The sequence below is a fragment of the Aotus nancymaae genome, unplaced genomic scaffold (genome assembly GCF_030222135.1).
Source record: "Aotus nancymaae isolate 86718 unplaced genomic scaffold, 86718_ANA_hifiasm-v0.15.2.pri h1tg000040l, whole genome shotgun sequence".
In the NCBI taxonomy this organism is placed as follows: domain Eukaryota; kingdom Metazoa; phylum Chordata; class Mammalia; order Primates; family Aotidae; genus Aotus; species Aotus nancymaae.
Window position 1 is genome coordinate 1,766,992 of NW_026988454.1, and position 14,007 is coordinate 1,780,998.

The window sequence follows — 14,007 nt, forward strand, 5'->3', positions numbered from 1 at the left end:
AGTGCATGCACCTTACCCAAGTAATTCCACTTCAAATAATATATCCTTCAGATATAGTCACGCAAGTACACAGAGAGATAGAGAAACCGAAATCCACACCTGGGAACGGTTAACTGAATTACCATCATCTACACAGGAGATACTACGTGAATGTTGACAAGTGAGATCATTCTGCATGCACTAATGTGGAAGGATTTGTAAGTTGAAAAAAGAAGTAAGTAAAAATAGCACATTGCAGCACAGAACGTTCAGAACGATCCTGTTTGTGTTTTTAGAAGCAAGGGAGGTAAACAAAGAAGAATTCTGAAAACACGGGCAAGCAGCTCCTACACGGCCGCTTCTCCCAGGAGAGGCAGGGAGAAGGGGAGCTTTTCCTTTTACCTCCTTCATGCCAATCGTTGGATTTTTTTCTGCCAATTATTTTTATGATTGAAAACCCAGTTCTTTAAAAGTTGTTTTAGGGAGAAACATTTGATACTGGAGACTTCTGTGTAATGTGCAGCCCCGCACCCCACCTTAGGCTGCCCCAAGGCAGCCAGCAGGACCACACCACCACCTCGCCATGGCTGGGACCACCCCCTGGCAGCCAGCAGGACCACACTGCCACCTCGCCATGGCTGGGACCACCCCCTGGCAGCCAGCAGGACCACACCGCCACCTCGCCGTGGCTGGGACCACCCCCTGGCAGCCAACAGGACCACACCGCCACCTCGCCGTGGCTGGGACCACCCCCTGGCAGCCAGCAGGACCACACCGCCACCTCGCCGTGGCTGGGACCACCCCCTGGCAGCCAGCAGGACCACACCGCCACCTCGCCGTGGCTGGGACCACCCCCTGGCAGCCAGCAGGACCACACCGCCACCTCGCCGTGGCTGGGACCACCCCCTGGCAGCCAGCAGGACCACACCGCCACCTCGCCGTGGCTGGGTCTTCTGCCTATCAGCAGCACTGCCTGCTGACCCTTTCTCATGGCTCCGGCAGACACTGGGCAGATACTGGGCAATTTCATCAGGAGCGAGCGTGAGCGGATGATGTGAGTCTGGCCCGTGCCTTCCCTCACTCGTGGGCGAGGCTCTGGGGACCCATGAAGCAAACGTGTGGCCCTCATGCTCACGGTGTCTCTGACAGCAAACAGCAACACCAGCTGCAGTCGAGACACGGACAGATGCCCATGGCCAGGGCGGAGAAACAGATGAGGCACAAAACAGATCTCAGCAGAGCAGCGAGGGTCTGCCAGGAGGGGAAGGAGGAGCCGCAGCGAAGGAGAAGGGGGCGCATGGGAGAGGCTGGAGCCTGAGCAGGGCGCAGAAGCGGAGCAAGGCCAGGGCCAGGTGCCCAGACCTACCCAGCCCGCCCCTTCCTGGCCGTGTGGCCCTGAGCAAATGGCTTCACCTCTCTGTGCTTGCTTATGTATTCTACGAACTGAGGGTAATACCAGCACCAACATCGTGACGTAGGTGGGAGGATTTGAGGAGAACAGTGCCTGATGCGCAGGGAACACTGATGTGTCTGACGAGTAAACGTAAATAAGCAGAGAGCACTGGTCGTGCAGAGGCCTGCAGCCGGGCAGGGGATCCACCCCCAGCCGCACTGCTGCCTGCTCATCTGACCATTTTCTTTCTCTGCCACTTGGCTGTGGGACAGAACAGAGAAACGTTATCTAATGCACGATGACCAGGGAGCCACAATTCGGAGTTTTAAGGAGAAACTCATCATTCTGCGAGATGCATTTTAATCAGTGCTGTTAAACCCTCTGCTGAGATGGTTGCACAATGGACGGGTAAATGGAAAGCCCGCTGTACCAGCCAGAAAAGCACTGAGGCCAATCACCAGAGTCCCAAAGTCACCCGGGAAATCCACCCCGGCAAGAGCACAGAGTCGTGCCCACCTTGCCCGGTGTCTGATCTGTCAGGGGGTAACATCTTCCTGTGAGTTGCTACCAGGAATCTCACTGGTGGCTGAAACTCCTCTTTCAAGACCAAGCTTTTATGATGGAAGTCTGTGTCGTCTCTGCCTCGTCATTCCCAAGCACCCGAATAACATCTGGATACTTACTATAAGTGTGTGAGCATACATGCAAGTGATGTCTCACCTCAGGTGGCAGGCCCCGCCACCCCACCTCTGCCACTCCCTCTGAGGTAATCAGGGTGACTGCCCTGCCCAGCCGAGCTGCCACAGTCACCACCTGGGGGGTCGCATGCGTGAGGGTTTGCTGTCACCCCTCCCCTGCTTGGCCTCCCGTGGAAATGTGAATTAGAGTCAGAAAGGAGAAGTGGAGACATTGGACGTGTTTATTCATCCAAACATACACGAGAGCAAAAATTCACTCTGTTCTTGCAGCAATTGAAGCATTTTGTCTTGGAGTCACTGTTTCCTTTCCTTTCTTTCTTAGACAGGGTCTTGCTCTGTGGCCCAGGCTGAGCACAGTGGTGCAAGCATGGCTCACTTCAGCCTCAGTCGCCTGGGCTCAGGCGGTCCTCCCACATCAGCCTCCCAAGTAGCTGGGACTCCAGGCATGCACCACCACACCCAGCTAGTTTATTATTGTTTCGTAGAGACGGGGCCCTGCTATGTTGCCCAGGCTGGTCTCGAACTCCTGGACCCAAGCAGTCCTCCCACGTTGGCCTCCCAACATGCTGGGATTACAGACTTGAGCCACCGTGCCTGGCCAGATGATGCACAAAATAGGTCTCAGCAGAGGGGAGAGGGCCTGCCGGAAGGGGAGGTATTTTCTTTCAGGCATTATTACGTTGCTGGGAGAGGATTTGCTACAGTAAATTGGATGAATGTGACAAAGTATCGGAGTATTTGTATTTTTTCTCCCCTTGTTCTGGAAGAAGCAAATAATTTTCTAAATAACTAATTAAAAAAAAAATTAAAAACTTTCAAATTTAACATCACTAAAATCATAGTTTAGTATTTGGTTTAAGTAACCGGTGAAAGATGGACTTACCTCCTCCCTAGGTATAGAGACAGCATTGGTTAGAAGGTACCGCCCCCCGGGTCTCACACAAGCATGTAGAATGGCTCACATCTGGCTGAGAGCGCCCTTCAGCTGTGTCTGCAGTGAGTTGTCATCAAGCTTCGAGGAGCTGTGACCCCTCCCACAGGTGTATTTCACAACCTAAGTTGTCCAGGCTCAACATGAAGAAGCAACTACAGTCAGAATTAAGTGCCAGCCTTCATCCAGGGCGGGCGCCGGATTTAGTTCCTGAGGAGTCGTAGCTGGATATGTCTCAAAATCCCACTGGGCAGAGTCACCTTCACCTGCACAGGCAGCTGCTTTTGTGGCTGGGACTTCCCAGCACTTCTGATTGCCATGAGCCTTATTCTCGTTCCTCCAAAAGAGCCTGGAATTGAGTTCTCCCTTTGACCATCTGAGGAACCGTTGGCTGTGAGAGGCCTCGTTCTAACCCTGGGCCCTCACATGCGTTTGCAAGGTGATCGCACACCTCCACCCGCCCTGTCTGGAGCCTCTCTGCTAAGAGCTCTCAATGCCAGAGCTCTCCGCCCTGGTCCATGCTGCACGTGCTGCACAGGACCTCCGCGCCCGATTTGTAGGCTGGGAGGAGGGGCGAATGCGTCTTCATCACCTCCCACCTGTCCTTTGTTGGTGCCTCCCCTAAGTGAGTCCCCAGAGCTATAGACTTCCTTTCTGTGGCCTCCCCCAGGGAGGGCAGGACCCTGCTCTCCCTCCCGACCTCCTCACCCCTTCCTCTTCCTCAGTAAGCTGCTGTCAGCCGGAAGCCCCAGGATTCCCAGGCAATCCTGTCCAGTCCAGTTGATAGAGTGGTTAGTGGACAAAGCAATGAGCTAGAAATTAGGAAATCAAAGAAAAAATGTGCCCTCTGTGTGCACACAGTGTAGCAAGAAATGCAGATGAAAACACACGTCTCTAATGCCCACGGACCACAGTGAAGACTGAGCTGTTCACTGGCCACCGCTCTGTGTGTCTCTTGGGGCAGCTGTGACAAAGAACCACAAAGTTGGTGGCTTGAGCAACAGAAACGTGTTATCCCACAGCCCTGGAGGCCAGAGGCCTGCGCTCAAGGCTGCAGGGCTGCACTCCCCCGCCGCTCCCAGACCCTGGGGCTTTGCTGGCAAGCTGTGGCACCTTGGCTGTGAATGCCACACCCTGGCCTCTGCCTCCGTCTCCATGTGACCTTCTCCTCTGTGGGGGTCTGTGTCCAGATCTCCCCTTGTTCTAACGACAACAGTCATAAGAGATGAGTGACCGCCCTGCTCATGCTGGTCACCTGCAGTGACCCCTTTTCCACATACGGTCACATTGCAAGGCATTGGGGATGACGGCTTCAGCGTATGAATTTGGGGGAGTTGCACCCTCCCAGAGTGTCTGCACAGATGTTTATAGCTGGAAGCGATGGCATAATGGGTTTATACACGTCCAGACCTCCAGATGCATTTCGTTCCTCTCTGACGCTCTGCAGGTGAGAAAATGGCCCTCTGCCCCCACATGAGCCTCTCAAGGCTCGTTGGCTTCTGAGTCTAAGACTAGCGTTTCTCCCACCTCCACATCCCCTGAAGAGAAAATGTCTTCATTCGAAAGAGTCCTAGACTGAAGCCCCCAGCCTTCGTGGGTGATTTGTTCCGTGCACGTGTGCTGAATGCCGGCAGCAGGTGTTGGCTTACAGAGGTGGATGGCACCGCCACTGACCTCCAGAGGCCGCTGGTTTGGGGCCACTGATCTATTTGAGTGGGGATGACAGAGCTGCTCTGTGAGGACGCCTGGTTTGGGTCTCAGAGGATGTGCGGATGCTGCGCAGGGAGCATCCTGCCCCAGGGGGCATTCTGGGCCCAAGAAAGGTCATATGCAAAGTCGTAAAAGGGAGGAATAATTGCACACTTGAGGGCATGTGTGACTCTGTGATGTCCTCATGCCTGGGTGTCGAGTGAGTGGACGGAGACAGAGCAGCCAGAGGTTGGGCCACGCTCGGGAGCAGTCGGTGGGTGTGGTGGGCATGGGACTCTGAAGGGTGTGGCCGAGGGACACCAGTCTTCTTTCTCAGCACAGTTGTTCTGCTGCTCGTGTGGTCATGTGGTCGTGAATTAGAGAAAGACCCGGGCAGCTGTAGCAGCGTGGGGTGGCCCAGTCTAAGCAGAGGCCCCACAGGCTGGGGCTGGCAGCAGGGAGTGGGCACATCCCGCGATAGAGGCCTGGGAGGGTCACACACCTGCTCGGACTGTCTGCTTTCTTGTCTGTAGGGAAAGGGCCTCCCAGGTGGAACACTCGGTGACTCTGAGTGATTTGCAAATCTAGGAATTTCAAAGAGTAGAATAAGAGAAAGGTGAGAAAGGGGCTCCGGGCCAGCATCCCTGGGCGCCCTGTAAGCGTGGGCCGGGGCAGCATCACGGGTGAGCTCTGGATGAAGCTCTGCAGAAACAGGCTCAGCGGAATGGCAGGTCCCTCTGTGCTCGGTGCTGCTCCTGCCGAGAAGGGGAGATGCCCGCAGATGTGGGCCATGCTTCTGCTGAACAGGCTTTGTAGGGCTAGACCCTGGGAGGTGTTTGCTGCTTCTCATTACTTAAGTGATGCCGTTTCTGACAGAAGTTTATACCATAGAGATGTCCAGAAACAGCTGTAAACATATCCCGTGCACCAATGTCAGTACCTGCGGGGGTTTTCAGCACCAGTGATTTTATTTGTTATCTCCTGACTTTCCCCCAGGACAGGAGACGTTGCAGTGAGTATAAAACTTCCCGAGCCTACCTCCAAATCTTCCTTTTTTTCCAAAGCTGACGGCTTTCTAGCTCATTCCTAATGAGTATCTGTAGCTTCTCCAAGACACTCATGAGATATTCTGAGACTCCCAGGGGAAGTTTAAAGTGAGGGAAAGGTTAGGAAGGAATTCGATGTGCTGATGAGCACAAAAATAGCTCAGCAAATCAACACCCATCACCTAACCTGGGTGAGCTGTCTTCAGAGCACACCTGCCACCTGCGGCTCACGCACGGGCAGAGGGTTTTCCATTGCTCTTGCTTCTGTTTTCCTGTCCAGACTGATCTCTAGATGATGTGTTTTTAATGACTTCAGACACGGTCCATTCTGGCCCTCCTCCCAGTTTCCACCGGCATTGCTAGGACTGCCTGTCATACATCAAGCTTTGATGGTTGCTGAAGACCAGGCAGCCCCAAACCAGTTCTAGGGAGCCGCTAGAGACCCGTGGGCCTGGGGCCTGTCTGGAGATCTGGCTCCCGTGTGCTCAAGCCTGAGCCCCTCGCCTATCCCTGACTCCAAACCAGCTGTATCCCGTGAGACACAAGCAACTCCCAGACAAAGGATGTAAACATGAAATGGATGAAATTTCAAATTGGCAAAAAACAGAAAACTTTAAATAATGTATATATAACCTGTAAGTGATTAAGAAATTGAAAAGCAGACCTAGTATTTAAATCGGTCGTGGAAGTTGCCCTGGACTGTTACAGGCTGGACATGGTGGGCCAGTAAGGAGAAACTTGCAGTATGTGGGAAATCTGGGGAGGACCCAGTTAGCTGATACTGAATGTTCCCAATAGCATTGGAGGTGGGTTTGTGTGACTCTAAAAAATGAAAATATCGCAAAGGAGTCCCAAACCATCCAGGAATTAACCATCTCCCAGAGCTATCTGTGGACATAAAGACAGAATGGACATATTTTTGGCAGATACCAAAACCCTTTGGGAATCACGTACAGAGAATTTACGTGATTCCCAAAGAATTTACGTGATTCCACAATGAAATGAGTGACTTACTTCGTGAAAAATATGAAGTAGAAGAACTGGATAGAATTGGTGCAATGAAAAAATAAATCGTCTGGGTGCAGTGGCTCATGCCTATAATCCTATCACTTTGGGAGACTGAGGCAGGCGGACCGCTTGAGCCCAAGAGTTTGAGACCAGCCTGGGCAACATGGCGAGACCCCATCTCTACAAAAAGTACAAAATATTAGCCAGGCGTAGAGGCACATGCTTGTAGTCCCAGCTACTCAGGAGACTGAGCTGGGAGGGTCACCTGAGCCCAGGAAATTGAGGCTGCAGCGGGTCGTTACCATCCTGCTGTATGCACATCAGCCTGGGTGACAGAATGAGTCCCCCCAAAATAAAAAGATACATCACATCCTCTCACAGGCACTGCACTGCACTTTAAAAGTACTCGTTGATGTGAGAGTTCCAACTGGTTGCAAAATTACACCCTTAACCAGAGCACAGCAGCTGGAGACATAAGCCCAGAAAAACACATCAGGTGATGCCCCAGTTTGGAGATAGACCACAAACCATTAAAGCAAACAGGATCAGGTGTTGTGACTACAGAGAAGAAGTGATTCTTGACTCGTCTGTTCCCCTGAACATTGAACTCCTATCGACCCTGCATTAAGGAGCTTAGTGACAAATGGCCACGCCTCACAGGAGGTAATTCCAGCCTTCTGTGCTCACAGCTTCTGTCCCTGTTCTTGTCAGGGCTTCGTGATCTCGATGAGTGACAGCAGTCCTCTAGAACCAAGGAAGGCCTTCAGTGCGTGGCATCCACATCCCACAGCGGGTCAGCCGTGATTCCAGCATCAGCCTGATGCTTTCCGGTTCTCCCCGCCTGGGACTCCGCTCGCCATCATTCGTCCAGCGTGTTCAGTGTAGATCAAAAGGGGGAGCAGAGTGCAAAGTCACCTATTTTAACAAGACCAATAACCTGACTGCCCTGGGAGGGTTGACGCAGGTTTCAAGGCACTGAGTGTGCATGTCCTCCCTCTCTTTCATGTTTCCCCTATAATTGGAACACCTGTAATTTTTTAGTAATAACCAAGGCATTATTTCCCGCCGACTCTTTTTGCTGAGGCCTCAAAATACTAACATGGTGCAAGATCTCACCGCCTTGGCAGAAAGGAGGTACAGCTAGAAATCACTGTTGATTTCAGTGATCCGAGTAAGCCCAACACATGCTAGTTACTTAGTAGTTACACCAATACCTGCGTTTCCTCTACACCCCACTTTCTAAAATTCCTGCAGACTGTATTTGCAAAGGATGAATAAGAGGGAAATCCAGCGGGTACAAAATGTGAAATAGACCCTCCAAAGAAATACAGCCCACAAACCGCCACACCGGTGGGAGTACCGGGGCCTCTGACTGTTCTCATCACCGGCCTTTTGAGAGTGCTTCTGGCCGTGTGTCCAACAGTCACCCAACCACAGAGTTGGGGAGAGGCACACTTCAGAGGATGGGGAGCAGAAGGACCCTGCAACCCGGAGTTCTGGGCGTCATCGAAGGAGGCCTGCACACAGGATGGGCGCCTGGGGAGGGCTGTTTGGAGGTCACACTGTCGCTCTGGAAGTTTTGTTACAGCAGCCACTGGGGCGCCTGCGAAGGCTCACGCAGCTGCTGCGATTGCAAAGGCCTCGGATCAGATCCCTGGGCTCAGGGTTTAGAGGAGAACAAAAGAGATGGACTGGGAAACCCGGAGGGGCCTCAGCAGGGAGTTCTCGGGAAAGACGTGTAAGAAGGTGGGGTGCCTCGGCCACGTTTCAGAGATGTGCCCCCAAAGCCCATACCTGTACCTCACAACCTCTGGTCTGATCTTGAACAAGTTACCCCACGTGCGTCAGCCTCAGTTTCTTCATCTGTAAAATGGGAGCCGCGATTCTGCATCGGATGACTGAGGTGTTCATGTGCTGTGTCTGTCCCATGAGCCCACGTCCTCATGGAAGGAGAAATTCCGAATGTGAGCCCTCCCTCTAATTCTCTGCTAGACGGGCTTTCATGTCAAAGTGAGAGAATTTCCCAAATCACATGAAGCTGAGAGTGCCATTTAGGAAGTGGACCATTTAGGATGCGGGTTCTTTCCCAGCACTGTGGCCCTGGCCGAGCGTCCAGGGTAAGGGGACTGTGGCTCTGGGCCAGTGACCACCTAGAGGCGATTTCAGAGGCCACTGCAGCTCCTGAGCCTCCTCCACATCACTGCCCAGAGTGTGAAACAGAGGGGCGGGAGGAGCCAGGACACAGGCCAGTCCAACCCATGATGGCACCATCTCCTGTGACTCCTGGTGACCCCTGCCACCCAGCCCAACTTCCCAGCCAGAAGTCTAGGCCATGCCTGTGCTGACCATGGCATCCCAAGCAGTCCTGCTCTGCCCTTCACTCCAGGAGTATGAGCTGGGCTCCCCAAAGGGGCAGGCATGGCACGGGGAGGCTCTGATTTGGAGCAAGGTCGTTAGGAGTTGGCAGCAGAGAGGAACACGGCCTGCAGAACAGGGGAGCCGGGCCCCAGGGATCAGACCCTCCCCAGACCGAGGCCTGGAGCTGGCAGGAATTGCCCAGGAATTCCCCAGCCACTGCAGCTGCTGCCCCTTCCAGCCAAGCCCACCCATTCTCGGACTCGTGACCTGGGAGAATGGGCTCCTCTGCAGCCATCCCATCCTGGAGAAAACAGAGTCCTAGAGCTTTAGGGCCTTTTGTTTGTAATTAATAGACTTTATGTTCAGAACAGTTTCAAGTTTACAGAAAAACTGAATAGAAACTGTAGCATGTGTCCCCGGACCCCTCACTCCCGGTCCCGCAGTCTTCCCGAGCAGCAGTGTCTGCACCAGTGGGCACATTTGCTGCCGTCAGTGAGCTGAGGTCCTAAGGCCTTGTCCACACTGCGCTCATTCTGGGGACAGTCGTGTTTTCAGGCAGATGAGTAGACGGCATCCACCATTAGAGAGTCATGCAGGATCATTTCGCTGTCTGGAAGGGCCCGTGCTCCGCCCACTCATCCCTCCCTCCTTTATGCCCCAGGGTCTTAGGATTGTAATGTAAGCAACAAAGTAAGGCAGGAGGTTAGGTAGAAATAATGGACAAAGCAGAGATCTTTGTAAGCAGCCTCCACGTAAAAACAGTCACCTGTCTGAGCAGGCTCAGGGGTGGCCAGGTGTGGGCAACAGGCTGGGCTCCGGGATCCTCTGGGACTCAGTCCTGTCTTCATTTCCTGGAATTCTTCCCTCCCTGGTTAATCCCTGCAGCAGCTTTGCCAGGATCTCTGCTCTGCACCTTCCCCTCCGGCCTCCTGGGAGGACCACGTGGCGCTCCCACTCACAGGCACCTCAAGCTCCTGGGTGTGACAGTGGGGTGCCAGGTGGCCCTCACGTGCAGCAGGCAGCGTCTGGCTGGCCTGTCCCATGCCTCTCTCTACCACCTCTTTCGCCCACCCCAACCCCAGGCCGCCTCTGCCTCACAAGCCCTCAGGGCTGAGTGGTGGCTTTCTGTGCCGGGGCCATCAGCAGGTGTGCAGGCACCCTGGGCAGAGCGAGCAGCCTCTGGGCCACTTCCCACACCTGCCTCTGCACGCCCCCACCCCCTGCACTGCTGTATTGGAAACTGTCAGAGAGCCCTGGCTTGGATTTGCTCTGATGATCTTCTCTGTGTTGTGACAGGTGCTGGCATTGACGGAGTGGAGGAAATTAAGCGCCATCCCTTCTTTGTGACCATAGATTGGAATGTAAGTTGCATGCCGCAGTCCCCGCCTGCACACGCGTGACAGGGAGGGAGTGGAGGGAACACAGTGACTTGGTGCAAAGGGTGCTCAGTGTCCGCATCACAAGTAGGTCAGAGGTGAATGCAGAGAAGCCACCTGCAGGCAGGAAGCTCCCAGGACCCCGCTGAGTGGGCTGGCAACTTGGGAGGCACAGACGGCTGAGTGCCCCTCCCTCCAGCTGGAGGCCTGACGTCCCCTCAGCTTTCCTCCTCCTCCTCTCCTGCCTGCACCCACTCCCCGGCCTCCCTGACAATCATTCCTGATTGCTCCAGGAGTGACTGTCTTCTGACCCCGAGCGCTGAGCAGACAAAAGTCCCGACGAGCTGCTCAGCCAGGACCCTTACTGCTAGGGCTGTGGGCAAGCCCAGATTTGATGCTGCATTTCCCATTGTTAGTCAGGCTGATGCCACATGTAAGTCACATTAAAAAAAAAAAAAAGTGACAACAAAACAGTGCCCAGTTGTTAGAATAAACTGGAGCTCTGTCAGTGGAGTTACTGGTAAAGCCGTTTCCAGTGCTCTGAGCCAGGCTGGACATTGTCCAGAAAGTTCTTGTATCTCACTTTTCACCAAGCTACAAGTGTCAGTTGCCTATGTCTGCCAAGGCGCCAACTCCGAATGGTGAAGCCGTCAGCATCCGACGCCTCCGACGCCTCCTCCATGCAGGGAGTTATCCAGCTAAAACTTGGAGGCTGTTCTTCCCGGCTGAGGAAGGCGGTAAATTCATAGCAGTTGCTTTTAGTCATTTCCTTTGGGTTAACACAGATACAATTATGCTGGGATTTTCTTTTTCTGACCTAACACATTAACCTCAAAGGATTTTAAGGAATGTTTTTTAAGATTTAAGGGCCCTCTACAGTATAGAGTTTATTACCTGCTTTACCTGCCTGTCTTCTTTACGTCCTCATGGACTCTGGGGCCTCCACACGTTGCATTAAGCGGTGGCGCCGTGTCTGATGGGCGGACCCCACGTGCAGCCCCAGCCCTCGCCTCTGGGACTGTGTAACAGCAGTACCGGCGAAAACCAGCTCTCCTCGTCCTTCAGCCTGAGCCCCAGCAAAGCACGCAAACTGGGAAACAGTGAGAATTTTTAAAAACCTAGTTTTACAGTTCTGATAAAAGAACTTTTGTAAGATGAGACTTCTTTTCAAAGTTAGATTAGAGAGAAGCGTGTAAAGTTTCAGGACATCTGTGCCTCCCAACCGGGACCTCCAAGAAATGAAAACCGAGGCCTCCCTTTGGAGTCTCTCGCTTCGCTTCCCTGAAAATTTCAGTTTATCAGAAGCTCAGGCTACGCTCACCTCACAGACGGGCACCTAAGGCCACTGTTAGGCGACCCGGCGTTGGAACACATGTTCCACGGAGACTTCGCCTTACGTGGCGATTAGATCTCAGACAAGACTGTTTCATGGACAGTGGACCTGGGCGTTGGCCTGTGGGCCGTGATCACACTACGTGCCTGGAAGCTGGACACCAGCGCCTCAGGGTTTCACAGCATGTCGCATCCCCTCCCCCACCCACCAGCATTAAGATGGGACTGCACAGCTCCTCCCCGCGTGATCTGCTTCTCCATTTCTCCAGCCCTTCCTGCTGGGCATCCCCGTCTCAGGCACTTTCCAGGGGTGGGGCTAGAGCTGTGGATGGAACGAAGTCCTGCTCCTGTGGGGCTTGTGATGACGTTGGAGAGGAAGGTGGTGGACAGATGGGTCTGCACGTGTCACAGGAGGACACCGTGCTGCCAAGGAGGATGCAGCTGGGGACAGGTGGAGAGGTGGGAAAGTGGTCGGGACAGCCACACCTCACCCCTCCCATCCCCACAGAGCCTCCTCCCCTGCCTCCATGGAACAGGTTCACCCCCAGCACTGGCTCCAGCTCGTCTGGCTTCCTGGGCCCCTCCTGCCCAAGTTCCCCAAGGGCTCACTGGTCTCCTTCCAGTCTTTGTTCAGCATCATAAGACCTGTCCTGTGGCCCTTTCAGACTACAGCTCCTCCTCCAGCGCCCTGACCCCTGGCCTTGCTCTATTTCCGTATTCCTTATCACTTTCTGACTGACCTCATAATACCATGTGCTTCTGATGTTGATTATTTTCTGTCTCCTGACACTAGAATGTAAGCTGCAAGATCAGGAAGCTGTGACTTAGAGGTGTATCCCACGCCTCTAGAACAGAGCCTGGCTTGAAGGAGGCACCTGATGAATACCTAGTGAGTGAGTGAGTGACTGAGTGACTGAGGGAGGGAGTGAGTGAGGGAGGGAGGGAGTGAGGGAGGAGGGAGTGAATGAGTGCGTCAGTGAATGAGCGAACGAATGAGGGAGTAAGTAAATGAGTGAGTGAATGGAATGAGTGAGGGAGTGAGTGGATGAGTGAGGGAGTTAGTGAATGAGCAAGTGAATGAGTGAATGAGCCAATGAGTGAGTCAGAGAATCTGGGTGAATCAATGAATGAATGAGTGAGACTCTCAGAAGTCATAGCTGTGGAGGGAGATTCGCCCCCTCCATTTCCTTGCTCTCACACTCTAGTCCTTCATCCAAAGACCACGCCTGGGAGAATGGAGAGGCAGGACTGCTGGGCTGGGAGGGGTGCTGCGGGTGGGCAGGGCAGCAGCCTGGGGTGGGAGACCCTGAGGGCTGCAGCTGGGGGGAGAGGGAAGTCCCTCCACACCGAACCTCCAGGTGACACAGTTCAACACGGAGGACTCAGCCAGGAGTGGAGCCACTTGGAAGTCTGCATGGCCCAGAAGGGCTACGAACTCGCTAAGACAACCTTGGGAGATGCCTGGAATTTTAACAATATGATGGAACTGGAAAACTATGCAAAATCAGATTGCTGTCCATTCCAGAATGCTGAGGGCCAGCGAGCTCCGAGCAGAAGCTGCCTTCTTCCTTCTCTCCCGGCACCTCTGCTCAGGCTGCTGTGGTCTCTCTGGTTCGAGAGCAAACACAGCCCAAGAAGGTGGCATTTCTGCATCATTTCAAAGTAATGAGACTGGAACCAGGGCTGGGAAGTTCCTTTTGCTGCTCTTAGCACTTGATTTGATTTTACTTTGGCCTTGTTTTGGTTTTGAGAGAGATCCTTATGACTGATGCGAACCAGGAGTGCTTGCTTCGTGTCTGTACTTGCCAGAGGAAGGCAGGCAGCAGTGCGGGAGGAGTGGCGGGCCCTCGTTCTGTCCAGAGCTCCGAACCCACACGGCCCGTGAGTGGCAGAGGAGCTCAGAAACACCGCTTTTGCATTAATTCATGCGTTTAATGAATAACGCTTGGTGCTCTCCCTGGTCGTGCACGAGCAAAGTGTCCATGTCCCTGACTTAACAATGGGAAGGCAGAGCTCCGCCCTCCAGCTGCTCACAGACCGAGGAGTCTGCTGCCCATAACACCATTGTCCACCAATGGAAGAGGTGTGTGCACAGTGAAAGTGGCCAGCAGAAAGAGAGAAAAATGATGCCTGGAAGAGGGTGAGTGGAATTAACCAGCAGAGGGGCACAGGGAGGAGAAGAAGGATGCCCCCAGCA

General features: G+C 53.7%; 1 protein-coding gene across 6 annotated transcripts in view; it reads left to right on the forward strand.

Moving 5' to 3' along the window:
* The window catches only part of RPS6KA2 (ribosomal protein S6 kinase A2), a 457,314-nt gene that overhangs the window by 383,682 nt on the left and 59,625 nt on the right, over positions 1-14,007 (forward strand). For all 6 annotated transcript variants that reach the window (XM_064360463.1, XM_064360465.1, XM_064360467.1 and 3 more), the window contains one exon: positions 10,399-10,463. In XM_064360463.1, the coding sequence (XP_064216533.1) occupies positions 10,399-10,463 (65 nt within the window). The remainder of the gene's footprint in view (positions 1-10,398; positions 10,464-14,007) is intronic.